This window comes from Aspergillus candidus, assembly GCF_002847045.1.
Source record: "Aspergillus candidus strain CBS 102.13 unplaced genomic scaffold BDW47scaffold_2, whole genome shotgun sequence".
NCBI classification, from domain to species: domain Eukaryota; kingdom Fungi; phylum Ascomycota; class Eurotiomycetes; order Eurotiales; family Aspergillaceae; genus Aspergillus; species Aspergillus candidus.
The window spans coordinates 56,632-81,380 of NW_020194007.1; the positions used below are offsets into that span (position 1 = coordinate 56,632).

At 56.7% G+C, this 24,749-nt stretch overlaps 6 protein-coding genes and 1 non-coding gene across 7 annotated transcripts; 4 read left to right on the forward strand and 3 right to left on the reverse strand.

Annotated features, from left to right (window-relative positions):
* Positions 1–505: 505 nt before the first annotated feature.
* BDW47DRAFT_121855 (uncharacterized protein) lies at positions 506–1,989 on the forward strand (the record flags this gene model as incomplete). The annotated part of the gene is made up of 3 exons (XM_024815722.1): positions 506–603; positions 666–1,354; positions 1,415–1,989. The coding sequence occupies 3 exons, from the start codon at positions 506–508 to the stop codon at positions 1,987–1,989; spliced, it is 1,362 nt and encodes a 453-aa protein (XP_024676077.1).
* A 421-nt stretch (positions 1,990–2,410) lies between these two features.
* Positions 2,411–7,704, forward strand: BDW47DRAFT_114822 (tubulin folding cofactor D C terminal-domain-containing protein; the record flags this gene model as incomplete). Its single annotated transcript, XM_024814721.1, has 7 exons — positions 2,411–2,587; positions 2,653–5,155; positions 5,205–5,484; positions 5,550–5,894; positions 5,957–6,122; positions 6,902–7,208; positions 7,310–7,704. 7 exons carry the CDS (start codon positions 2,411–2,413, stop codon positions 7,702–7,704), a joined length of 4,173 nt encoding a protein of 1,390 aa, XP_024676078.1.
* Positions 6,459–6,529, reverse strand: BDW47DRAFT_t7. The gene has a single exon. It is a non-coding gene; the product is annotated as a tRNA-Gly (tRNA).
* A 213-nt stretch (positions 7,705–7,917) lies between the features above and the next one.
* Positions 7,918–9,272, reverse strand: BDW47DRAFT_97799 (H(+)-transporting V1 sector ATPase subunit D). Its single transcript, XM_024820497.1, has 8 exons — positions 9,202–9,272; positions 9,013–9,125; positions 8,943–8,953; positions 8,551–8,876; positions 8,454–8,502; positions 8,394–8,403; positions 8,303–8,343; positions 7,918–8,253 (listed from the first exon to the last, which is right to left on the reverse strand). The coding sequence occupies exons 1-8, from the start codon at positions 9,214–9,216 to the stop codon at positions 8,021–8,023; spliced, it is 798 nt and encodes a 265-aa protein (XP_024676079.1). The 5' UTR covers positions 9,217–9,272; the 3' UTR covers positions 7,918–8,020.
* Positions 9,273–9,415: 143 nt separating this feature from the next.
* On the forward strand, positions 9,416–12,677 carry BDW47DRAFT_97800 (mRNA splicing protein SYF1). Its single transcript, XM_024820498.1, has 5 exons — positions 9,416–9,583; positions 9,647–9,763; positions 9,817–9,870; positions 9,966–11,977; positions 12,052–12,677. Exons 1-5 carry the CDS (start codon positions 9,494–9,496, stop codon positions 12,326–12,328), a joined length of 2,550 nt encoding a protein of 849 aa, XP_024676080.1. The 5' UTR covers positions 9,416–9,493; the 3' UTR covers positions 12,329–12,677.
* Positions 12,678–13,280: 603 nt separating this feature from the next.
* On the reverse strand, positions 13,281–18,382 carry BDW47DRAFT_121860 (guanine nucleotide exchange factor; the record flags this gene model as incomplete). Its single annotated transcript, XM_024815723.1, has 5 exons — positions 13,281–13,697; positions 13,769–14,151; positions 14,227–14,333; positions 14,387–14,772; positions 14,843–18,382. The coding sequence occupies 5 exons, from the start codon at positions 18,380–18,382 to the stop codon at positions 13,281–13,283; spliced, it is 4,833 nt and encodes a 1,610-aa protein (XP_024676081.1).
* A 1,125-nt stretch (positions 18,383–19,507) lies between these two features.
* BDW47DRAFT_121861 (putative Rho guanyl nucleotide exchange factor) lies at positions 19,508–24,237 on the forward strand (the record flags this gene model as incomplete). The annotated part of the gene is made up of 3 exons (XM_024815724.1): positions 19,508–21,728; positions 21,789–23,623; positions 23,677–24,237. 3 exons carry the CDS (start codon positions 19,508–19,510, stop codon positions 24,235–24,237), a joined length of 4,617 nt encoding a protein of 1,538 aa, XP_024676082.1.
* Between the last annotated feature and the right edge of the window lie 512 nt (positions 24,238–24,749).

Genomic DNA, 24,749 nt, shown 5'->3' on the forward strand with positions numbered 1-24,749 from the left:
ACCACAGTCTTTCATCCCACCGGGTCTGTGGAGGGGGCTGTGACTCGCATTCATCCTCGGGGTAAAAGGTCTGCATTCGTGGGGTCAAGTATCACTTCATTGTTCTCTCTCCCACATCCTCTTCATTGGCGTTCTTTATGTCAGACCCATGATTATTCTTCTTCTACTTTACAAAACAAAGAATGCACCGTATCCTGGGACGCCAAAGATAGAAAACTTCTTTCTTTGCGAGTATTGACTCGAGGGGGTCGTTCGAGTGTGGGAGGGTGGGTGGTGAATGAATGGTGAGTACAAGAAAGAAGTATGAGGGAGAATATCCATGGAGAGTGTGTTTTTCTCCCACGCGCAATTTGTCACTCACTTGTTTTCCTGCTTGACTTCCCTACCTCTTCACCTTTCACTTTTCCTCGCTCTTGCCTGTCTATAGCCCTCTTCTCACCAGGTATCGAGGTCATCTCGCACTCCACGCTCAACTCCCTCCTCGCCTAGCTTCGAACCAGACAAGATGGACAGTTCCCCCGAAGTCGAATCGTCCACCGTCCCGGGGTCTCAATACGACCTCGGCTCTGTCGTCCATCTACCTCCGCCTATAGTCAAGCCAAAGTGGGTTCCTAGGACGGAATGAATGAGTCAAGTTGAAGCTTGATATTGACACTCGCTCCCAGAACCGGCCTGCTCTCCGGCGCAAACACCCCGAAGAACAAGAAGAAGAAAACGTCGGATCCGCAGTGGGACAGCAAGGGTACGTCCTCTGATGATGCGTCCTCCGGCGAATTCTTCTTCAAGCGCCACGGACCGCAGAAGAAGAGGAAAATGGGCTCAGACGATGAAGACATGTCGAGGTCGAAGCTCAAGAAGAAGAAGAGAGTCGATCCCACGTTCGTACTCGATCATGCTGAGAACACGGACGATGATGGCGATGGCGCGAAACAGGATGAGAAAGAGAAAGGCACGGTCATATCTGCTCTAGGAAACTTCCTCCGCGGCGCCCAAGCAAGCCCGACGCCCAAGAAACGGAAGCCATCATACAATAGAGCCGCAGGCGCGCAGGGGGGTGATGAGGAGGATACGCCGACTCATGACTTCCGCATCTCCAAGAATGAGACCGCCGATATGGTCTTTGATTTCTCGCTGGAGCGGTCGAAGCGGTTGGCGGATGCGATCAGTCTTCCTGAGAATCTTTATACGCAGGTGGAGAGGGATCTGTTTGGAAGGCTGGCGATGCGTGGGTTTGAGCCTATTCTGCCGTCGCAGTGGAAGTTCGATTTCCAGACTCTGCCTGAGTCGCTGTTCCCCGCTGCTGGGGAGGATTTTGAACCGCTTGTTCAGGCGCTGGGGGGTTCTGAGTTTTACGGTACGTAGCCAATGACTGTCTCTTTGGGCTTTCAGGGAGACATTGCTCATGGCCAAATAGCAAGTAAGTCTATGAACGACCTCTTCAGCCTGGGCGGCCGAGTACGCGACTGCAGCATCCTCAAGAAGCGCCCCGAGCTACTGATCGAGCGAGAAATTAAACGATACATCCGCTGGGCTGTGTTTGACGCACATCTACTATTCGACCGGGACTCAATCCCCATGTACGCGATCCATCCCCACAGAGTCGGCGACTCCATCATCAACGGCGTGAAACGACTCGATCAGCGTCTCAAGGCGCTCGCCGCACGACACAGCGATGAGTCGAGCGCGAGATCGTATCCAAACGATGATTCGCCGCTGTGTCCCGTGTTCACGGGGTTCCTCATCTGCGGCCCTATTCTCACTATCATGACCTATAGCGCTGATCCGAGGGATAGAACCGAAACGACGGACAGTAACTTTATTTCTCAGTTTGATCTGGGTGAATGGGGGCAGGATGTCTGGAACTCGCTTGCGCTTGTTATTACGGTTATGCATATTCGTAGGACTATGCTTCAGCTTGCGGAGAGGGGGTTGGGCGGAATCTATAGGGCTGAGGGGTATATGGTGTCGGATACGGACGAGGATCTCTGATTCTGTCGGAGGGAGGTGGAAGGAGGGAGGAGGGAGTATGAGGTTGAGCGCTTAAGATATCCAATTTGTATTCTAGCGAGTTGTTTTTGTGGATATTAGTCTTAATGAAATTGCAGTATTTGAATCAATCAAACCGGGGTGAGACTATGTGTAGGGACTATATATATAGTGAAGTATATTGCACATGTCACCAAAACAAAACACAACACCATAGTAACTGAGAATCGTAGAACATCAAAAGTTCTTCAAAGATAGCAAGAGAAATAGAATAACAATAAAAAAGTCTCCATGATATGCGAATTCCATCTATAGCATCGGTGGTCGAATAGTCACATGACTAGGCAATACTGGCGATTCCCCGCGGGTCGCGAGGCTACAGTTCTGAATAGCGACATCCCACCCCCCAAGCTCGGTATTCATCATGGATGCTCCCGATGACAGGGAGATCAAGTTGCAGCGGGCATCTGGAGATCTTGTGAAGGAATTCTCCGCCAGGTTGCCCGCCCTACTCTGGAAACCGTCGACCGAGCGTGGAAAAGAAAGCCGAACACCACGACGACGGACACCCGCCGCCAAGGCAGAGAAACTCGTGGGACTTGTAGGATAAACACCCACCCACCCCGCCTCTAGCAAAGATAGACTGGACTGACGATGCCGGTATAGCTGGAACCTTTTCAGGAGTGGCCGCAATTGTTAGATCCGCATCTGCAATTGCTTCTCCCTCCTTTAGTTGATGCGTTCCTTGCCTACTTGGTCAACCATCGCGATCATTACGCTTCTAAAGCAGCAGAGTCAAACCATCTCTATCCGCTGCCGAGGGCAATCTGCAGAATTCTCTACACCTTCTGCAAGGTCCGCGGGGTCAAAGTGATCAGCCGGTTTCTGAACAACGAACCCAAGTACCTTCAGCCGCTACTGCGGGCGTTTATCGCATGGGATGAAATCCCCCAAGAGGACCCCGCACATGTCTCCTTGGGTGATATTCCCCGCCGACTTGTCTGGGAAGAGCGCTATGTGATGTTGATATGGCTGTCGCATTTGTTGCTCGCCCCGTTTGACTTGTCGTCTTTGTCTTCGGATGATATCCCAGTCCCGTATCCGGATCTCGAGCAGCTCACGATACTGCCGCCCCAGGCGCCTGTCATTGCCCGATCTATCCTTTCGCTGTCTCTGCACTATGTGAACGCCCCCGGGAAGGAGCGCGAGGCTGCCACCGTGCTTCTGGCGAGGCTGGCGCTACGCGGGGACATGCAGAGATTTGGGATCTTGGGTAATCTTACGAACTGGGCTTTTTCTATCATCAAGCCGGTTGGAGATGCTGAGCCGCTGTCGGTTTACACCTGTATTGGAGTGCTGTCTTTCCTGTCTCGTTTGGCTGCTTCCGGTCAGGTGGAGGAGTTCGGCCCCCTGATAGTGCCTGTGTTTGGACAAATCCTCAGCGCTGTTCAGGGTGAGTCGCAGATTTCGAAGATTGTGCAGTCCTCGGCTATTGCACGAAAGATGATTATCAAGATACTCCGCTGTTTGACTCTCATGGCGATCTCGCTTAATGAGAGAGGAGACGGCTCGCTCTCCGATGACCAGGTATCGTTCGTCCTGGAAGATACTATCGATCATTTCTTAGTAGCCCTGGCCGACAAGGATACCCCTGTGAGGTTTGCTGCGAGCAAGTCACTGAGCATCATCACGTTGAAGCTCGAACCTGAGATGGCCACGGAAGTTATAGAGGCTATCACCGGCTCGCTCGAGGAGAACATCCTTTATCAAAAGCAGGATGGTACCATAGTTACACCGCTCGAGGCCAGGATGATCGGAACCAACGCGTTGAAGCGAAATCTAAGCGCGGTTGACTCGCAACAGTGGCAAGGGCTGATCCTCACCCTGGGCCATCTTCTATTTCGTCGCGCTCCCCCAACACACCAACTCCCGAATGTCCTCCAGCCACTTGTGTCTGGGCTTGGCTTTGAACAGAGATCTTCGACTGGAAGCTCTGTCGGGACTGGCGTTCGAGACGCTTCATGTTTTGGCATTTGGGCACTATCCCGGAAATACACCACCCAGGAGCTGCTGGCATTGAACGCGCAAGCCATCAACACCCCGACGGACCAGAATGGAGTGAACACCCTGCAGATACTAGCCACAGAGCTAGTGTGCGCCGCGTGCGTGGACCCATCTGGGAACATCCGCAGAGGTGCTTCAGCCGCCCTGCAAGAGCTCATTGGCCGCCATCCAAACACCATCGCAGAGGGGATATCTCTGGTTCAGGTGGTGGATTACCACGCGGTGGCGCGCCGCTCGAGGGCGATGATCGATGTTGCTAAAGCGACTGCCGACTTGAGCCACACATACTGGCGCCCTCTATTGAATTCGCTACTGGATTGGAGGGGGATTGACTCCCCGGACGCGGAATCTAGAAGGCATGCTGCGAAAGCAATTGGCATTCTGAGCACTCAGAAATCTTTCGCCACTATGGGCGTCGTGCTGCATCAGCTGGTGGACAAACTTATGAGTCTTCCGCACAACGAGGCCGAAGCGAGGCATGGTTGTTTCCTTGCGCTTTCTGCTACGATCGATGCATTTATTTCAGGTCGAGAGACGTCAGATGACAGCAGCTCGTTCGAAGCCGAGGACGTTGCTCGCCAGCTGGCTGGATTGTGGGAAATATTCAACTCCCCAGCTAGTCCCACGAAGGACGACTTGACTCTTCAAGTACGGCGTCCAGAACTGACAGCCGAAGCAGCGTCATGCCTGATTCAGTCGCTAGCACTGGCAACGTCGCACACCAGCGCCCCTCGAGTTAGCGTGCCATCGGCCGAGTTGTTAGATAAAGCGCGCACGGTGCTCCTGCTTTGCATCTCACGAGGCGAAGACACCTCTATAGCGGCTGCTGCAAGCGCTTGGCCAGAACTCTTTTCCCTCCTGCCCTCGCCAGAGCAGGACGAGACGATACAGAGCTGGTTTTCGCACATCAATGCAACACGGAAACTGCCCACTGCACGGGGCGAGATTCTTGTCCTAGGAGCTATCTTCCGGAAGATTTCCCCGGAGAATGGTGTCAGACAGTCGATCATAGAAGAGCTACTTCGCGTAGCTAGCAAGGAAGAATTGATTGAGAAGAGGGTTGTGGCTGTGAAGAGTCTGACCACTGGGGTCCTACCTTACATAGGTAGGCATCAGCCAATTACTGAAGTGAGGATTGTGGCTAATGAGCGTAGATGTGACGCACACTATTGCAGACAACCTTGTTGAATTCTTAAACGATTACACAACAAACAGACGGGGTGACATTGGATCATTGGTCAGAATGGAGGCTATCCAAGCTGCATATACGGTGCTCCAGAAGAAGATCGGAACGGCGGACCGCTCACACGTTCAAGAGATCGTCGGCTGTCTGTGTAGACTCGCAGCGGAGAAGTTGGACAAAGTCCGTCTCCAGGCTTGGCTTTGCCTTCAAAGCTTCTGGGAATCGGAGGCCGACTTTCCACGACTACAGCGGTGCGGACCCAACACTCTTCACCTCTACCGACATCTAACGGCGTCGCTGATTTGCATGCATACAGAAAATACGAACACTTCAGCCACGTCTCATCGGTCGACTACTTCCTGCAGCTACTCGAACTACAGTCAATTGACTGGTTGCGTCTACCCTTGTTCCAAGGCCTCGCGACCTCAGCTGTCGTTGGAGCTGAGGGTCTCGTTCGCTCGTCCCGCCTAGCACTGGCCTATAGTCTCAATAACCACGGAGCGCCAGAGCGACAGACCGTGGCTATCGCCATTTTGAAAGACCTCCTCGTCATTTTAACTGAAAATCTGCAGGATGACCGCTACGCCATCCCGACCTTGGAGCTTATAGCCTGGTTGCTGGACGGCTACGTCTCTTTCATCCCCGAAGGCTTGGAGACAAGGTACGCACGCCCTGCTTTCTACGCCCAAACCTATTATGAGAATAGCGCTAACCAAGATCCAGCTTCCGCAAATTATTCGTCGCCGTCCAAAAGGCACACTTTAAAACAGCCAACGTTGCAAGACTGGAAGCTGCAGTCAAGATATATGCGAGTCTGTCGCGATTAGAGGCGCTGAGGGCAGAAGTTCTTAAGAAGATGACGGGGATGCTGTTGCATCCTTTCCCTAGGGTATGTTGTTTGTTTCGTATATTCTTGGTCATAGTTTGCTAATGTCCATGAAGGTCCGCAACGTTGTTGCCGAGTGTCTCTTTATGGAGACTCGTTTGGAGGTTGTGAAGTGTGAGGACTGGACTAGACCGTCCAAGGAGTTGAAGGGCGATGTTGAGGGGGTTAGGGAGGCATTGGGTTGTAGATAGCTGCCTGGCTATAGACCCGAATACTGTTATAGCATGATAGAATCGAATGGACATGATAATAATATATTAAAAAAAAAGGTGCAAAAGAAAGACAAGTATTAAATTGAGTTAGAGTAAGTAGAAACAAAAAGAAAAAAGATAAGAATAGTGCATCATCCGTGAATCGAACACGGGCCTCATCGATGGCAACGATGAATTCTACCACTAGACCAATGATGCTACTGTATATTGTACCCTTTCTTATTACTTTATATAATACAACAAACCCCCCCCATCTTCCCACCGGCGAGTCAACTTCAGCCAGAGCTCGACTTACTCCAAGTAATTAATCGATCGAACAACTCGTCCGCAGCACCGACAAGACCTCATTTGTCGCAAATCCAAAATGGCCACTGTATCAGGGTCGACTAACCCTCCCAATGCCACGTACGTTCCATCTTACCCACCCCTTCAGCACGAAAAAGATCACACCCAGCTAACCACCGACCTCATTCCGCGCAGAGTCTACGTATGTCTACCACCACCAGCCAACCAACCTGCCCACCTCCCCCTCCCAAAAAGCCCACACAACTAACCCCCCAGCTGCAATAGGTCCGCAACCTGGAGGAACGGATAAAGGTCGACCAACTCAAGGAGGCCCTCGAAGAGATCTTCTCCGAATATGGCAACGTCCTCGAAATCGTCGCCAAGACGAACTTGAAGGCCAAGGGCCAGGCGTTCGTCGTCTTCGATAGCGTGGACTCCGCCACGAACGCCATCGACGAGATCAATGGGTTTGATCTGTTTGAGAAGCCGATGGTTCTGGACTATGCGAAGACGCGCAGTGACGCGACGGTTTTGCGCGAGGGAGGGGCTGATGAGCTGGAGGTTCATAAGAGGAGGAGGTTAGCTGAGAAGGGTATGTTTTTTTATTTCCTTTTTCCTGTCACCTCTACTCTATTTGGAGGATGTACTGGACGCAGAGGAAAGAGGGAAATACACCGATACTAATTCCAGCAGAGCGCAAGCAAGCCCACGAAGCTCTCGAAGCCCAAAAGAAGCTCAAGCGACCCTCCGGCGCCCCCGACGCCGCTCGCCCCGCCAAAACGGCCAAAGGCGCCGGCCTCAAGCCCACCAGCGGTGCCGCCGCGGCCGTCATCCCCGACGAGTATCTCCCGCCCAACAAGATTCTCTTCCTGCGCGACCTGCCCGACACCGCCGACCAGGAGAGCCTCACGGCCGTGTTTGGCCGCTTCGAGGGTTTCCAGGAGGTGCGTCTGGTGCCTGGTCGCAAGGGAATTGCCTTTGTCGAGTACGAGAGCGAGTCTGGGGCGATCAGTGCGAAGGAGGCGACCTCCGGTATGCCTATGGGGGAGCAGGGGAAGCCGATCCGCGTTACCTTCCAGCGGCAATAGGCGGTGGGGGTGTGAGGACCTGGTCATTGTTGGGCATTGCGATCTACTTGACTTGTTGTTACTGGCGTTGGGATGGGAGCTTTTCTTTTCTTTACTTTTTCTTTTTACATTTGTATTCTTTACATGGCGGGCAGAAACGGTTTCAGACCTCAATTCGTCCCGCCTTATCGTCTACCTTGGGCTCGTTGACCTTATCTCGATATCTTGATCGGTGCAAAGATGGAATAGAAATATCATGATGTGAAAGCCAATCGCATGCTAGAAGTTACACTGCCTACTTACAAGACCTGGATAAACGTGCAATAAACAAGAGGTTCTAGAAGATGACATCCGTATCTTCTTGCTCTCCGAGTACGTCCGGAGCGTCAGGGGCTTCCTCCTCCGGTTTGGCCTTGGTGTCGCCCTGGGCGATTGCTTCGGCAGCTTCCTGTTCACGGCGAGCCAAGAGCTCGGCATCCGCGGCTGCGACGTCGCGCTGTTTCTTACCCGAAACTTTCTTGAGTCGATAGAATTCCTCTCTGTCGAGCTCGTCGAGCTCCGAGTTGATATCTGTGTGGAGTCAGCGTGGTTGGGTGACAACAGGCGCGGCGTGTCTTACACTTGATGGTGTTTTCTGTCCGGGGGATAATGACATGCTCACTGCGTGATATTAGTAGAAGATAGAGCCTAGGGCTTTGTTTGTCTCTTACATCGCATTTACTGTGTTACGTTAGTATATGAGCCCGTCATTTGGGGTAGTTGAAACTCACCTCGTCGGTTGACGACCTTGATGACCTCATCCAGGATAACGAACGCAGTCTGATAGCATCAGCATATGAAAGATCAATCCAGTCGCTAACCACATACCTGCAAACTGGCCAACTCTACCAGCGTCTCAACGGCCCGGGCATACGTCTCCCGGCAGCGCTGTACTTGTTGACCACCCTTTCCTAGACCCGTCAACCCAAAGTCGTTGATCCCCTCTTCCGTGTAGCTCTCAAAGTGAGGCAGGAAGACACCGGATACGTTCTCCTGCTTGGCTCGGACGCGGAAGCGAGCCTGCTTGGCGGATTCTTGGACCTGGTAGCCGATATCTCCTCCAACCGCGTAGCTCACTTCGGCCAGCGAGAAAGCCGCAATCTGCATTACCCGTCCCATCTTCTGTTTGGCTTCATCGATCCGTCGTGTGATCTCTGGTTTGACGACGTCAGTGTCGGGAATGCGATGCGGGGGGGGCCTTAGACGTCATGTTGCCATACCTCGGAAGCGTCTAGGGGCGGTGGAAGTTAGCACAGGGACGACCAAGGGAAGTACAATGGAGATACCTACTTTGTCAAGGCTTCACTTTTCCTTTTGAGTAAACTGTGTCCGACTTCTGCACCCTTCAACTTGCTCTTCATCAACCCCAACGACTGGCGAGTCGGGAAGACTGGCTCACGGCCCTATCATGACGGAACGTTAACATGTTGTTTTGTAAACTGGAAGACAAGATCAAGAGCGAAAGAATGGATAACATACCGCGGCACCAGACATGACTGCGAAATATTATAGAAAGTTGTCTGTCGGTCAGAGGCAGATGCATGATTGGCGATAGGCGATAACCAGCTGGAGGGGAGGAGCTTGGACCACCTCTGTCCGTTCCCGCCGCCAGGTCACGTGCGCGCCGTTCAACCTTCCATGTCTTAATGGTGGCGCTTGGCGGCTTTTGCTTCATCCCCGACGACGAGAGCTTTCTCCCGTTCATGCCACCACCTTTTCACTCGATTCCGTCTTGACCGTGCGAGCCGGTCCCGCTCAACTGAGTGGCGCCATGCCAGGGACACTTTTGCCCCCGAGATCCCACCGGCAACACGCACAGATGGACCGAACGTCGGCCTCAGGGCCTGATCTGTATTTGATTGTGAGGAGATCTTGACGCGATTTGATGAAACGGGGCTAATATATTGTGTTTTTGCAATGACAGGCCGACCAGGACACTGTGTACGAGCAGGATCTGCTTCGGGATGCCGGCAGCGTTAAGCCATGGCTTGCCTACATCGAGTACAAGCAGCAACATGGAACGCTTTACGAACAGGCCTTTGTATGTTTCCGAACGTGGTTTTTCGATCGGATTATTTTACTGACTTGTAATAGGTGATGGAGCGCGCGTGCAAACAACTCCCGCGGTCTTACAAGCTCTGGAAGATGGTAGGTGTTCGGGTTTCTCTTTTCTTTATAAGCCTGGGTTCTGCATGGCGGCACCTTGGTTTTACAATATTTGGAATGATTGCTAACCGATACAGTATCTGGAATTTCGAGTGAACCATCTTCGCGGCCGCAATGCGACTATCTATAAGTCGGAGTATCAGAAAGTCAACGCGCTCTTCGAACGGGCGTTGATCCTTCTCAACAAAATGCCCCGGATATGGGAAATGTACCTCGCTTTCATGCTGCAGCAACCGATTATCACGCAAACCCGACGGACCTTCGATTGTGCGCTGCGAGCCCTCCCGATTACTCAACATAATCGAATCTGGAAGTTGTACAAGAAGTTCGCTCGGTCCGCTTCGGGTCAGACTGCCGTGAAGATTTGGGCGCGTTATATGCAGATTCATCCGGAGAACGCGGAGGAGTACATCCACCTCTTGGTGGAGATGGGTCAATACACGGAAGCCGTGAAGAAGTACATGGATATCCTTGATAACCCCCGGTTCCAGTCCAAAGAGGGGAAGAGCAACTTCCAGCTGTGGACTGAGATGGTTGACCTCTTAGTCTCGAAGGCGAAGCAGATCAAGACCGGGCCCCAGGTCGGTATCGACGTGGATGCAATTTTGCGCAGCGGAATTGAGCGGTTCGCGGATCAGAGAGGTAAACTGTGGGCCGGGTTAGCGACTTATTGGATCATGAAGGGCAGCTTTGAAAAGGCCCGAGATGTCTTCGAGGAAGGCATTATCACCGTCATGACTGTGCGCGACTTTACCCTTATATTCGATTCCTACGTTGAATTTGAGGAATCCATCATCGGAAGTTTGATGGAAGCCGCGGCCGTTCGAGCAGAGAACAACCAGTCTGACGAAGAGGCTGACTTCGACCTTGATCTTCGAATGCTCAGGTTTGAACAGCTGATGGACCGTCGCCCGTTCCTTGTCAATGACGTTCTGTTGAGGCAAAACCCTAACAACGTCATTGAATGGGAGAAGAGAGTGGCTTTGTGGGGTGACAACAAAGATGAAGTCGTCCAAACTTACACGGCCGCAATCGCAGCCATCAACCCGAAGAAGGCCCACGGGAAGTTTTCAGAACTCTGGGTCAACTACGCCAAGTTCTACGAAACCGGTGGAGACCTGGACTCCGCACGGGTTATCTTTGAGAAGGCTGTCAAGGTGCCTCTTAAGTCTGTTGTTGAACTGGCCGAGACCTGGTGTGAATGGGCCGAAATGGAACTCCGCAACGAGAACTTTGATCAGGCAGTGCAAGTGATGGCCAAGGCGACCCAGGCCCCCAAGAAGTCCACCGTGGATTACTTTGACGAGGACCTTTCGCCTCAGCAACGAGTCCACAAGAGTTGGAAGCTATGGAGTTTCTACGTCGATCTGGTGGAGAGCGTCTCGTCCCTGGAAGAAACGAAGAAAGTGTACGAGAGGATCTTCGAGCTGCGCATCGCCACGCCGCAGACGGTGGTCAACTACGCCAATCTCATGGAGGAACACAAGTACTTCGAGGAATCGTTCAAGATTTATGAGCGTGGCCTGGATCTCTTCAGCTATCCCGTGGCCTTTGAACTTTGGAACCTTTACCTGACCAAGGCCGTGGACCGGAAGATTGGCATCGAAAGACTGCGGGATCTCTTTGAACAGGCCCTCGACGGATGTCCTCCCAAGTTCGCCAAGCCGCTCTACCTGATGTACGGCAATTTGGAGGAAGAGCGCGGTCTGGCTCGACATGCCATGAGAATCTACGAGCGGGCCACTCGTGCAGTCTCCGACGAGGACCGGTTCGAGATGTTCGAGTTCTACATCACCAAATCCGCTTCCAACTTCGGCCTCACTTCCACGCGGCCGATCTACGAGCGTGCTATTGCCGCGTTGCCCGACCAGGAAGCCAAGGAAATGTGTCTCAAATTCGCCGAGATGGAGAGAAGACTGGGCGAAATCGACCGAGCGCGTGCCATCTACGGCCATGCGTCCCAGTTCTGCGACCCGCGCACCAACGCCGTATTCTGGCAGAAGTGGGAGGCGTTCGAAGTGCAGCACGGAAACGAAGACACCTTCAAGGAGATGCTCCGCATCAAGCGAAGCGTCCAAGCACAGTACAAGTATGTTACCCACACCCTTATTCGCACATGTTACCCCCATTATAGGAACCCAGCTAATACCACTACCAATCCAGCACGGACGTCAACTTCATCGCCTCCCAAGCCATCGCGCGCAGTCAGCAGCGAACCCAAGAAGGCGGCGCCGAAACAGAAGACACGGAGGGCTCGACCGAGAAAGCCGACGCCATGGCCGCCCTGGAGCGACAGGCGCGCGCACCGGTCGGCTTCGTCGCGGCCAGCACGGGGCCCGAAGGCGGCAACCGTCCTCCTCCAGCGGGTCAAGAGCCAACAGCGGCTCCCGCGGCCAACCCGGATGCTATTGACCTCGACGCTGACATGGATGCGGACTGAGGTAGAAATTTCCTGTCTTGATATGAGGATAAATGGTTATTTTATTCTGTCTTATTCCTTGGCCTGAACATTGGCCGATGTACACCGATCAGTTCTTTTTTCCTTTTCTTTTATCTTTTTCCATGAGTTGGTTCTGACAGGACCCGAAGGGTATTCAGATATGGGTTCTCTCTTTTGTTACTTTTTTTTTACTATCCACTATTTGTGTGATCTTGTCTCGTCTCGTCTTGTCTTGATTTGTCTGTGGCTGTGCAATACCTGGCGTTGTGCATAGGCATCTATCTATCTATCTTCTACTTTACTTTACTCTACCTTTACTTACTTCTATCTCCAATCTGCTTGAATGAACTCACCGCTTAGTTTGGACTGAACTTCGCCGTCCTTGAATAATTTTCTGATCTGGATTGATGATAGGTATGTGTAGGGTATAAAGTACTAGGGTTGATATTCTTGGAGTCCTACCCACCCAACTCAGTCCCAGTAACCTTGGTACATCAAGCCAGTCCTTGTGTGATAGTTGACTGACTATACATACTCAGTTCAACCCGCTCAAATAAACATCTATCAATAAGGTACATTCTACCAACAGTATGATATGATATCAAAGAACAACAAATGCATCAATTCAATTCAATTCAATCGTTTGAGTTCTTAATGCATAAAGTGTAAAGAATGAGTGAAGAAGATGAGATGGGACACTGGAGAACTAAATATAACGAACTATCTATTTACATATACATATGTGCTGTCTACTCTCGAAAGAAGAAACAACAAACAACAAACAGACAACAAACAAGAAAATGTAGAAAACAGAATGGAAAGAATGTAAAAAAAAAATTAAGGGGAAAAAATTGCATACGCCGTGTATATGCCCCAGGTATATCATATCACAAAAAAGGATCAGATGGTAATGTAATGTTCGACGGGGTTGTGTTGGTTGGATTGGATTGGATTAGTTCGTGGGTTGGATTTCGTTTTCCTTTTCGCCTTCTGTCGACTCCTGCTTCTCCTCCTGCTGCTCCTCCTCCTCTTGTTGTTGAGGTTCAGAGGTTTGTGCTTCTTCTGCAGGGGCTCCCTCTTTAGATGGTGGCTCCTCTGAAGCCGAAGCCGAAGCCGAAGCCGAAGCCGAAGCCGAAGCCTCAGGCGCAGGGGAAGGCGCGGGAGAAGGAATCCTCGAGGCAGGAAGCGGCAGATCCTTAGGAGCCTGGGCGAAGATTTCCTGGAAGAGGTCTGGGAGGAAACGCTCGAGGCGTTTCTTGGTTTCAGTCCACATCTGCTCCTTGCTGGGGTCTTGGGAGGGCGGGACGAGGTAGCCGCCGTCGGCCATGACGAGGAGGACGTTCTTGAGACTTTCGGGGATGGCCTCCTCCTGGTTTTGGGTTAGCATGGGTTGTCTGGTGCATTAAAGGGGAGATTGGTAGAATGGGGTGAAAGACGTACCAGGCTGTCGCCCTGACCGCTGTTCATCATGCGGTCTAGGATATCGAGGATCTTAAGCCAGAGATCGAGCATGCCGGCCCGGTTGGGGTGTTGGTCGAGGTAGCGGAGGAAGATCTTGCAGACTAGGGTTGCGGCTTGGACGCGGGTTTCACTCATTCCGACAGGGTCGGAGTGGTACACCTCGGGCTTGAGCAAGCGTAGGACCAGCGGGAAGAGAACCTGGTCGAAGATGGCTGTCCATTCTTTGTCGTCCGTGGAGCTGATCTCGATTGACAGGAGGGACCGCTGGAGGGTGGACACGGCGTGGTGCCGAATGTCTCGACAGGGATTGGTACATTGAGAGGTCAGAGTGTGGAGGACGGGCGACCAGTAGGCGGACCACGCTATGGAGTGTTAGTGGCATCGTCGAGGGGCTTAGAGCCAATGGGAGTAAGGCAGAGGGAAATGTCAATGCGAACCTTCGTTCTTTTCCAGGTGAGACTGCTGGATCAATGCCGGAACCCGCCCGGTGAGACGGTAGATAAGACCGATCGCCTTCAGACCACGCGATACAATCTCATTATCCCTGCGGAACCGTTAATCATTGGAAACTTTTCAAGGGACGAGGGGAAAACGAACTTCGACTTCGACTGCTTGGCACCCTTCCGACGGGGCATCGCATCATGATGCCGCTCATCAACAGACCCCACACTGCCAGCGCTGATAAAATCATTCGCCAGAGCGACCGCAGACTCGTAATTGTCGGCCGTCACGATGGCGGGAGCCGCGTCCACGATCAGCTGGAGGAGCTCAAAGACCAGAGGCGCGGCTTCTTTGTGCTGGTGCAATCTCTGCAGGATGGACCAGAAATCCGGAGAGATCGTGATCTCGTTCCGCAGGGGTTCGGGATTCGCGATGCACCGGGTGAGGCCTTGGACGATGGGCACGGCTACGCTTTCGAGAATGTCCTGGTCGAAGCCCGAGATGTTGTGGAGGATGACGGGGACGCGCATGAAGGGTTGATCCTAGGGATGTGAGAAAAAAAAAAAAAAAAAGAAAAAGAAAAAGAAAAAGAAAATAGAGGGGATAACATACATGGCTCAAACGCAGCAGGTTGAGCAAGTAAGAGACCACACGCGACAAGGCGAGGGAGTGCAGATTCCGGGCTCCCCGGATGAATGCCTGCAAGGCCGCCAAGAGCCGCTCGCCCATCGCTTCCAGGGTCGCCCGGTCGCGCAGGGTCAGAATGGTGGCCAACTCGAGCAGGTAGATCATGCCCGGGTCGTAGGCCGTGCGGGAATCGTGGAGCGGACCGCGGGCGCCGCGGGTGGGGGCCGGTCGTTCGGGCTTGACGACGATGACGGCCGGTGTGCTCTCCTCGGGCAGCATCGCGAGCAGCGACTCGACCAGGGGCCCGACGGCCTCCAGGGGCAGGGACTGGAGATGGCCGACGACGTCGGGGATGGCACACGCGGTCACGCAGTCGACCGTGCAGAGGGTGTTGTCCAGCTCCTCGTCGGACGGCTCCGGCGGATCGTCGGCGGCGTAGCTGGACAGGTAGGAGGTGAAGGCCGACAGCAGGCCCGACTCGGTCGGTTTCCCGTCGCGGTCGACGACCTGGGAGGCCGGCTGGAGCGGGATGGCGGGGAGAGCCAGCGGCGCGGTGAGATCCCCGCCCCAGGCGGGGATGAGGGAGTTGACGAACAGGTTGCGGAGGATCTGGTGGACGGGGCCCCAGCTGTCGCGGACGACGGACTCGTTGCCGGCCAGGACGCGGAAGAGGACGACGGTGGCGAGCTGGGCGCGGAAGTCGCGGCCGAACTTGACGGCCAGCTCGCTGACCATGACGCGCTTCTGCTGGTCGACCTGGACCTCGGTGTTGAGGGCGGTGCTGGGGGGCACGTCGGTGGCCAGGGTGCTGATGGTGGCGAGACAGTCGACGATGCGGTCAAAGGCGTCGGACAGGCGGTAGCGGGCGGCGATCTGGGCGCACTGGTCGAAGCCCATGACGACGCGGGCGTAGACGGCGTCGTCGGAGGCGGACATGAAGACGTAGGCCAGGGTGGCGACGACGGGGCGCCAGGTGGCGGCGAACATGTCGGCGTCGTAGCGGTTGGTGGCCTCGCCGGGGACGGCCAGCTCGCCGGCGGAGGCGGACTTGCGCAGGAGTTCGCGCCAGGCGAAGTCGAAGGCGTGCTGGTTGTCGTGTTCGTCGGGCAGGATGATCTCGTCGTGGCGGATGGAGTCGTAGATCTCCTGCAGGAACTCCGGGGCGAAGTCCTGGCCGGCGTTGACGCCGCGCAGGTTGCGGGAGAAGTCGGCGCAGGACATGCGGTTCTGCGACTTGATGTTGGGGTTGTAGAGCTCGGTGTTGAGCATGATGATGCCGTAGGTCAGGACGAAGAGGGCGTCCTTGTCGGCGACGCCGGTGGGTTGGGCCTTCTGCATGTACTTGTCGGTGAAGGTGGTGACGATGCGCTCGATGAGGGGGGACTCGCCGGGGAGCCGGAAGGAGCCGAGGAGGTCGCGCAGGGCGTCGACGACGGTCTTGCCGGCAAAGTCGAAGCGGTCGACGAAGGCGTCGAGGAGGGCCTCGTTGGAGCGCTTGGACAGGAAGTCGCCGAGGACCTTCTTGGAGACGCGGGAGGTGCCGTGGAGGAAGTGGGCGACGCGGGCGGGGTCGTCGGGGTCGGCGATGACGCCGCGGGCGGCGAGGTAGGCGATGCCGGCCTTGGGGTCCTCGTTGAACTTCTGGGCGCCGTGGATGATGGTCTGCTTGGTGCGGCGCTGGTCGCGCAGGGCGTCGGGGGCGGGGACGCCGGCGGGGGGGTGGCCGGCGGGGTCGTCGGGGACGTCCTCGAGGCGGTCGTAGACGAACTGGACGTAGCCGAGCAGGGCGTCGAGGCAGAGGGGCGGGACGTTGGTGGTGCTCCAGGTGGCGGAGTCCGGGAAGGCGCTGCGGGAGAGGAGGCCGACGAGGTCGGCGCAGAGGTCGGCGCGGTCGACGTCGCAGTCGTAGTTGACGAAGAGCTCGACCATGAAGCTGGGGATGCGGGCGAGGACGCCGATGCTCTCGACCATGGCCTCGCGGGTCTCGGGACGACGGGCGCCACCCTCGAGGCCGAGTTTCTGGCGGTCCTTGACGGGGACCGGGGTGGAGCGGCCGCTCGTGGAGGACGGGGAGGCGGGCGGCGGGGGTTTGACGAGGCTGGGGGCCTGGGGGACGCCGTCGTAGAGGGCGGGGTCGATGCCGGGCTCGCGGGGGATGTCGACGCGGGGGTGGAGGCAGGCGACGAGGTAAGAGAGGTAGAGCTCCTGCTGGAGCTTGAGGACGGGGCGGCCGGTGAGGAGCAGGGTGCCAGTGACGCGGAGGGAGCCGGCGAGGAGGGCGAGGTTCTCGGAGCGGACGAGCTGGAAGAGATGACGGCAGAGGTCGTTCTGGGCCAGGGCGGCCAGGGAGGGGTGCCGCGCGATGGCGGGGCCGGCGACCTCGAGGGCGACGTCGAGGATGCGCAGGGCCATGACGCGCATGGGGTCGGTGTGCTGGCGATTGTGGGGGTCGAGGAGATCGATGAGGACGCGGAAGAGCTCGCGGATGGAGGGGAGGCCGTAAGGATGGACGACGCCGGCGGGCTCGTCGTGGGGACGGGTGGTGGGGGCCGGGGCGGCGGCAGCAGCAGCAGCAGCAGCATTGGGATCGGCCGGTCCGTCGTCGGCGCTGGAGCGGTCGCGGTCGGGGACGGCGGCGTCGGCGCCCATGGCGGAGGGATGTTGGGAGGCGACGGAGTCCCCGTCGACGGAGGGGTCCATCTTGAGGAAGGGGGCGACGGCGGAGTGGGCCAGGGGATCGAGGAGGCCGGCCGGGGCCGGGTGGGCGGGGGGCAAGCGGGACAGGCGCATGAAGATGACCTGACACATATTGACCATGGCCATCTCGGCGGAACGACGGAGGACCTCGGAGAGGCGGACCTGACAGCACATGCTGAGACCGGTCTCCATCATCTCACAGACGCTCTCGTCGCCCAGGAGGTCGCCCTCGGGGCGGGCGAGGACGCCCTCCATGAGTTTGAGGATGCGCAGGAGGACGATCTCGTCGGCGGCGGAGTCGCTGGCCTCGAAGCGGCAGTGCGTGATGGCGGCGGAGAGGAGCTGCAGGGCGAGGGAGAGGCGGGGGGAGTCGGGGTGGATGATATTGTAGGCGAAGAACTTGGTGAGGGCGACGAGGGCGAGGGAGGTGATGGCGGCGGAGGTGGAGGAGGAGCGGACGACCTGGAGGAAAGGATGGAGGAGGGCGGGGGCGTCGACGGCGCGAATGTCCCGGCAATCTTTCAAGTCGGCGCGCAGGCGTGTGAAGGCGGAGATGAGGGGATTGTCCTGCATGCTCTTGCCCTTCTTCCCGCGGAGACCCCAGCGGTTGGCGAGGGGGAGGTTGTCGGGGGTGGCCGCTCCTTCATAACGAGGACTGGGGGGGTTGGAGAGACGGGAGGAGACACCCGAGGCGCCGAGGATCGCCGCGACGGAGGAATGAGCCCATCGATTATGCTTGCGCATGGCCGAGGTGACGGTGATGCATTCTGAGATGACGAAGGCGACGGGGTCGACGGCGAGGGAGGTGTGGGGAGGATTGGGAGACATGATGAGAAGGAAGAACGAACGACAGGCCCTGAGGGAACTCAGGGCATTCTATAGAAGAGAGGGAGGGAGGGAGGGAGGTAAGGGAAAGAGAAGAAGAAGAGAGAGATGGAAAGTGAGGTTGAAGTTGGAGAGAAAGATGGAGAGAAACTAAACAGCTGGTCTTCTGAGGCCCGATCGGGTTAGCGTGGCATGTTACTCATCTTGTTTATACATACTTTATGTTTAAGACTACTTCTACATATCAATAGTCAATACTTAACTAGTAATTATCATGATAGTATTGAACCATTCAGGTAGTTTATTATTTATATTTCTGACCTCTGGTCAATCAGTGAAGTACTCCGGTCGATGATGGGTCGGGGTGTGCCTGAGGCGGTGAGGGCCAGATCCGGAGTAAACAAACAACTGGATTCGAATCTCCTTGCAGGTGCTGGTATATTGATTCTCTGATGTTGATATTATCTCTCTATATTTGTTTGGTGGATGTACTTCTGTGGATCAGATCTGGAATGAGAGATCGAATGAAATGATTGAAGAAGAGAGAAATATAGACCAATATAGAGAGAGATTAATCAATCACGACTCATTCTCCCCTCTTTTCCTCAGCCTTACTTCTCTTCTTCTCTTCTCTTCTCTTCTTCTGTCACATCTCTCTTCTCTTCTTCTCTTCTTCTTCTCTATCTCTCATTACGTTCTTTCTTCTTCTTCCACTCTGTCTTGTCCCTCGTTGTGATTCTTTCGTTTGATCTCCCCCGGAATCCCATGCGAGGATCAGCCTTCCTCTGTGGGTCCTGCATTCTTACTATTCTTATCTTTCCTTCTTCTTCTTCTTCTTCTTCTTCTCTCTCTCTCCACCACTACTTTCATCTCTCCACCACTCTGATATCATGAGGTTGATCTCGCCTTGATTATGTCGTCCTGTCTTGGGTTCCTGGATAGCTCGTCTCTCCCTTTCCCTCACTGACTCTTACTCTCTCTCTTACTCTCTCTCACTCTCTCTCTTACTCTCTCTTACTCTCTTACTCTCTCTCTTTCTATCCATCTATCTCTTTCTCTCTTCCATTCAGTCAATCCCGTCACTCCTTCCTAAACAGCTCTTTTGTCAACATCACCACCTCCTCCACCATGGCGACCTCGAACCTCCCTCCCGACCTCCCCTGGGACCAACTCACCCTCTACCACACCTCCGATCCTTACCTCTCCTCCATCTTCGTCTTCTACGGTCCCGTCACCACCGCCAATGCCACCGTCAGCTCCTCCCGCATTCAGGCGCACATCCTCACCCCCGCCGGCTGCCATTCCTATCCCCGCATCACCGTCTCCCCCGCCGCTCCCCTCTACGCCGCCGTCCACCATCTGCCTCGCGACAAGCAAGGCGACGAGGTCGCTCGCGGCCTCGCCGTTGCCATGCTCAAATATTTCGCCGATCTCCCCAATCCCGCCCGTGATGCCCTCCAGGCGGTCGCCCGCGCCGCCCGCCCCGCCGACCCTCTCCCCAAACTCTTCGATGAGATGCACGCCGCCGACCTCGCCCATCGCTTAACACCCCTCGACCAGACCCCCGAGATTGTCCGCGACCTTCGCGCCGCCTTCCAAGAACGCTCCGTCCCTTGGGTCGACCTCGACGTCGTTCTTCCCGCCGGATCCATTCAACCCCCGCCCTCCTCCTCCTCCTCCCCCGACGATCACGATGACGACGACGACGACGACGGTCTCGACTGCGACGGTCCCCCCGATCTACAATACGGTCCCTATACCCCCCTCATACGCGCCCTCGGCCCTCCCATCTTCCTGCCTACCGCCCGCCTCAAACGCGCCCCCTCCCAGTCCACCAACCTCAGTCGCTCCAAGGTCTTCTCCCCCGCCCAGAAGCAGGCCCTGCGCATGACCATGTGTGAGTTCGTCGACACCGAGGAGCGATACGTCAACAAACTCTATACCCTCGTCCGCTCCGTCGCCGAGGAGTTCCACCGCAAGGCCAACGCCCGGCCCCCCTCCAGCACCAGTCCCGATGCCGCCGACCTCGCCCGTCTCTTCCCCCCCTGTCTCCATGACATCCTCGAGCTACACCTAGGCTTCCTGGACGTCATCCGCCAGGTCCTCGAAACCACCGAGCCCGACGCCATCGACGACCTCACCCAGGACACCGACCTCTCCTCCTCACTCGCCCGCCGCTCCGCACGCGACGGCCCGGACCGCATCGGTGCCGTCGCCTTCGCCGCCGCCCTCGTCGATTGGTTCCCCCGCTTTGCCGAGCCCTACGCCGCCTACCTGCGCGCCCACACCGGCTTCACGCAGACCCTCAACACCTTCCTCCAGGACAAGCAGTCCAGCTTCACCCGCCGCGTGCAGGACACCGGCGAGCAGCTGCTCCGCTCCCTCCTCATGGAACCCGTCCAGCGCCTCCCCCGCTACAGTCTCCTCATCGACACCATGACCGGCAGTCTGCCCCTCCTCCACCCCGCCGTCCGTCCCTTGCTCCAAGCCCGCGACGTCGTCACCGACATCTGCGCCCTGGACGACGCCGTGTCCGCCAGCCCGGACCGCGGCTTCCAGCGCTTGTCCGCCGCCCTGGTCGACGGCTGGCCCGCCGCCACCATCCGTCCCGCCGGCCGACTGGTCACGGCCATCGACGTCCACACCCTCGCCCCGCCCTACCACCGGGATCGCCTCCCCTCCACCGCCGACCCCGGCCCGTTGGGTATCCTGCTGGTCTACCAGAACGCCCTCGTCCTGCTCGCCAAGGGGCCCGGCACCCCGATCACCGCGCGGGGTCTGGCCACCGAGTTGGACAGCGCCGCCTCCGCCACCGCCGGTCCCGCCAGCCCCACCACCGCGCGCGCCCTCCAGGTGATCCAGGTCTACCCCCTCCGCCGCGTGCGCTGCACCCAGTCGACCTGCGGCCGCATCCTGTTCCTGGCCGCACCGTCCACTCCCGGGCTCCACGCCCTCGAACCGACGGCCATGTACGAGGGGCGCGCCGGCCGCGTCATCGAGGAGATCGTCAAGGCCCAGATCGCCGGTCGCTTCCCCGAGCGGGAGCGCGAGGACGGGAAGTGGACCCTGCGGAGCCCCACGGGCACGGTGGGCAACCTCGGCATCCTGGCTTGCGTCGTGGAGGACGCGCCGGAAACCCCGCGCCCCGCCTCCGCCCCGATCCGGCTGGTCATCGACCCTGCGCGCTCGGCAGGCGGTCCTGCGTTGGGCTCGCCCGGTCTAGAGGTGCTCCTGTCGGTGACGCCCTTGGCCGAGGACCAGTTTCGCCTGGATCTGGACTCTATCGTCGGCCAGCGCTCCTCGGATATCGTCACCGCGGAGAGCTTTGTGCCCGTCCTGTCCAAGCGCCGTGAGTGCCCCCTCATCCGTCAAGATGGTCCACGTTGACTAACCCCCCCTTCCCCCCCAGTATCCCACGTCCTCTCGCCCTTACACGGCCCCCAAAACCGGACCATGGCCGAATCCATCATCCACGCCAACCTAAACATCATCCGCGATCTATCCAGCTACTTCCTCGCCCCCGCCGCCAAGGCCTCCAAGAGCTTCCGTCCCCCGTCCCCCTCCAAGCTACTATCCAGCCTCCTGGGCAGTGGCCCGACCGGCGCCAAAGGGCTCGGTGACGTCCCCAAGATGCCCCCGCCGCGCGGCCACCTGTCGCGGTCCAACACCTTGCCCTCCGTCTTCCCCGGCAAGGAGGAGGAGAGACGGGAGGACCGGACGGACGCGACGCCCCCCAAGGTGTCCGTGGTCGGCTCGGACTCCGGCCCAGGTCCCGAGAGTACGTTGCCGGCGCTGGAACGGGCGTTCGCCGCTTATGCGCTAGCCCTGCAATCACGCAGCGGGAACATCGTCGGACGCACCCTGCGCGCGCGCGACGGCGTGGATCGGTCGGCGGTCAACGAACTCTACAATGTCCTGCTCGAGGATCCCGGAAAACTCCAGGCGGCGGCCGAAGTCCCCGTCGACACCCTGTTCGTGGCCTTTGAAACCTTCATGGCCAACGCGTGGAGCGAGCAGATGGGTCCCGTCTTGGATCCCGCGTCCCTGGCCCTCCTCCAGGGTCATTTCGACACCATGTTCCCGCGCGACTTTGACGAGAGCTTCCGCCGGTTCCTGTCCGAGATGAGCCCCCAGAATTGCCGCGCCCTGGCCGCCCTGGTGCGACTCCTCGCCGATCTCCTCGACGCGTCCGGCAACGACGGCGACCGCGGCGCGTTGACCGCCGTCTTTGCCGAGGTGCTGACCACCGAGGGCGACCCGATGCACCACGTCTCCCTTCTGGACCGCCTGGTCGACGACTTTGACCATCTCTTTGAGGAGGTCACCCCCGACGGCGCCTCCCTGGAGGCGATCCTGAGCGGCGATCCGACCCCGTCCGCCGCGCACAACCGCGGCTCGGTGAGTTCCACCACCTCCTCGTTTCGGAAGCGCTTTGGCTTTAGCCTCCACCGGGACAGCTCGAAGGCGGCCGACGGCGAGAGCAAGGTCTCGTCCATCTTACGGACCCTCAGCAAGAGCAAAGGCTCCCTCGCCGGAGACTCCGAGCCGGGGACGCCCAAGGGGTCCCTCCTGCGGTCGAAATCGATCGACGTGGATGCGGGGCTGGCGTATCTCCTGCGACCCGGCTCGCGCGATCGGTTGGGCACCTCGTCCTCGCAGGAGCATTTCCACCGGCCGGCCAGCGCGCAGGAGGACACGGCCTCCGTCTCCTCGGTCCGGGGCCTCGGCGGGGTGAAGGTGCGCCGGAAACGGAGGAGTTCCCTCTCTGATTTGAGACCGGGGACGGCATCGTCGGAGGTGTCAACCACGTCCACGAGCCACGCCGCCCGGCCCGCGACCCCGGCATCGTCCGCCAGTCACTCGCGGTCCGACGGGGTGACACCGACCAAGCCACCGCGACCCCAGTCCCGTCACGGGGAGCCCACCGTGCGAAGCACCTCACCGCAGAAGAGTGGCTCCCCATCTCTGGTTTCCCGGTCGCCCACTCGTCCCGTCACCCCGAGCCGGAAAGAGAACATCGACCCGAAGTTTCTGCCCACCGACCGCTCTCCACGGAAGAAGAAGGATGCATCCGAGTCCCCCCAGGAGCCGAAACGACGGAGTCGGGCGACGAGCATTCCCGCGCGGAACCCTGGGTTAAAGGAGCGACCTGTTCCGGTCAATGGATCTGATGTGAAGCGGCCGACGTCGTCGTTATCATCACCTCCAAAGCCGCAGAAACTGCGGATGCAGAGTCCGCAAAAGGTAAACTCCTTTCTTTCTTACTATCGAGCGATGACTGACTGGGATTGTAATAGCTCCGGGATCGCTTGCAGAGCGAGAAGCGGGCCCAAAACCTGGCCCAGCTGGGGCTGAAGGACGAACTGGATCTGATTGGTGAGGAATTGCAGTCGTTGAAGCTCGCATCCTCCCAGCCGGGGAAGTCGATGCGGTCCAGCCCGGAGCATTTAGGAGAGCCGTTCGCTCCTCAGTCCAACACTGCCCTGATCACACGCATGCGGAATTTGGAAACAAAGTTCGACGCCTTTTCAGGAGAGTTCCACGGACGAACATCCTCCATCGAACGAGACCTGGAGTCAACCCTGGTAGTCAGCGAAAAGCGTGTCAAAAAACTCGACGAGCTATACCGGGAGGCCAGCGCCGAAAATGAAGCACTCTACGACCGGTTCAACTCGGAACTCAGCAAAGTAGCCAAGGACGCCCGATCTGGGAACGTGGACGATGCGCTCAGCTCGCAGCTGTCTGCAGCTCTTGAGGAGGTCGGAAGACTCAAGAAGGAGAATTTCCGACTTAAACGAGAGGTTGGAGGGCTTCGTGCTCAACAAGCTGCTGTGGCGTTGTTGAAAGCGGGTGAATAATCCTTCCATCCTTCATTCTTTCTTTTCATTTTGGTTTTTATGTCGCAATGCGCTAGACCATGGGCGTTGATGAGACGATGCTTTACTGAACTAAACCGTGGACATCCCTTACCTTTCCTTTCTTTCTCTCTCTTTTCTCAATGTCCACCGACTTACAGCTTATCCATTTTATTGATTGTACATGTCCAAAGATTGATGGTCCTGACGCCGTTAATGCACCATGTCCCTGATCTTTCCTTCCCTCCTGATACTATCTTTCCTACCATGTTTTTTTCCTTTCTATTTCACCTACAACTGCGTAATTCCTGCATACAAGGGGTTGATTCTGTTTGGGCAGATTTGGTCACATGCATCAGCATCGGTAGCCTTGAGCCATGTCTTTACTTTCTTTCCTGATTTACTTTCTCTTCTTGAATTTCCTATTCTAAGTGTATGTTATTGTAAAGATTAAATCAACTTATTCTATTAATTTTAATCCAATAGTAGTCCCCATTCCCTTTCCCTCTATATTG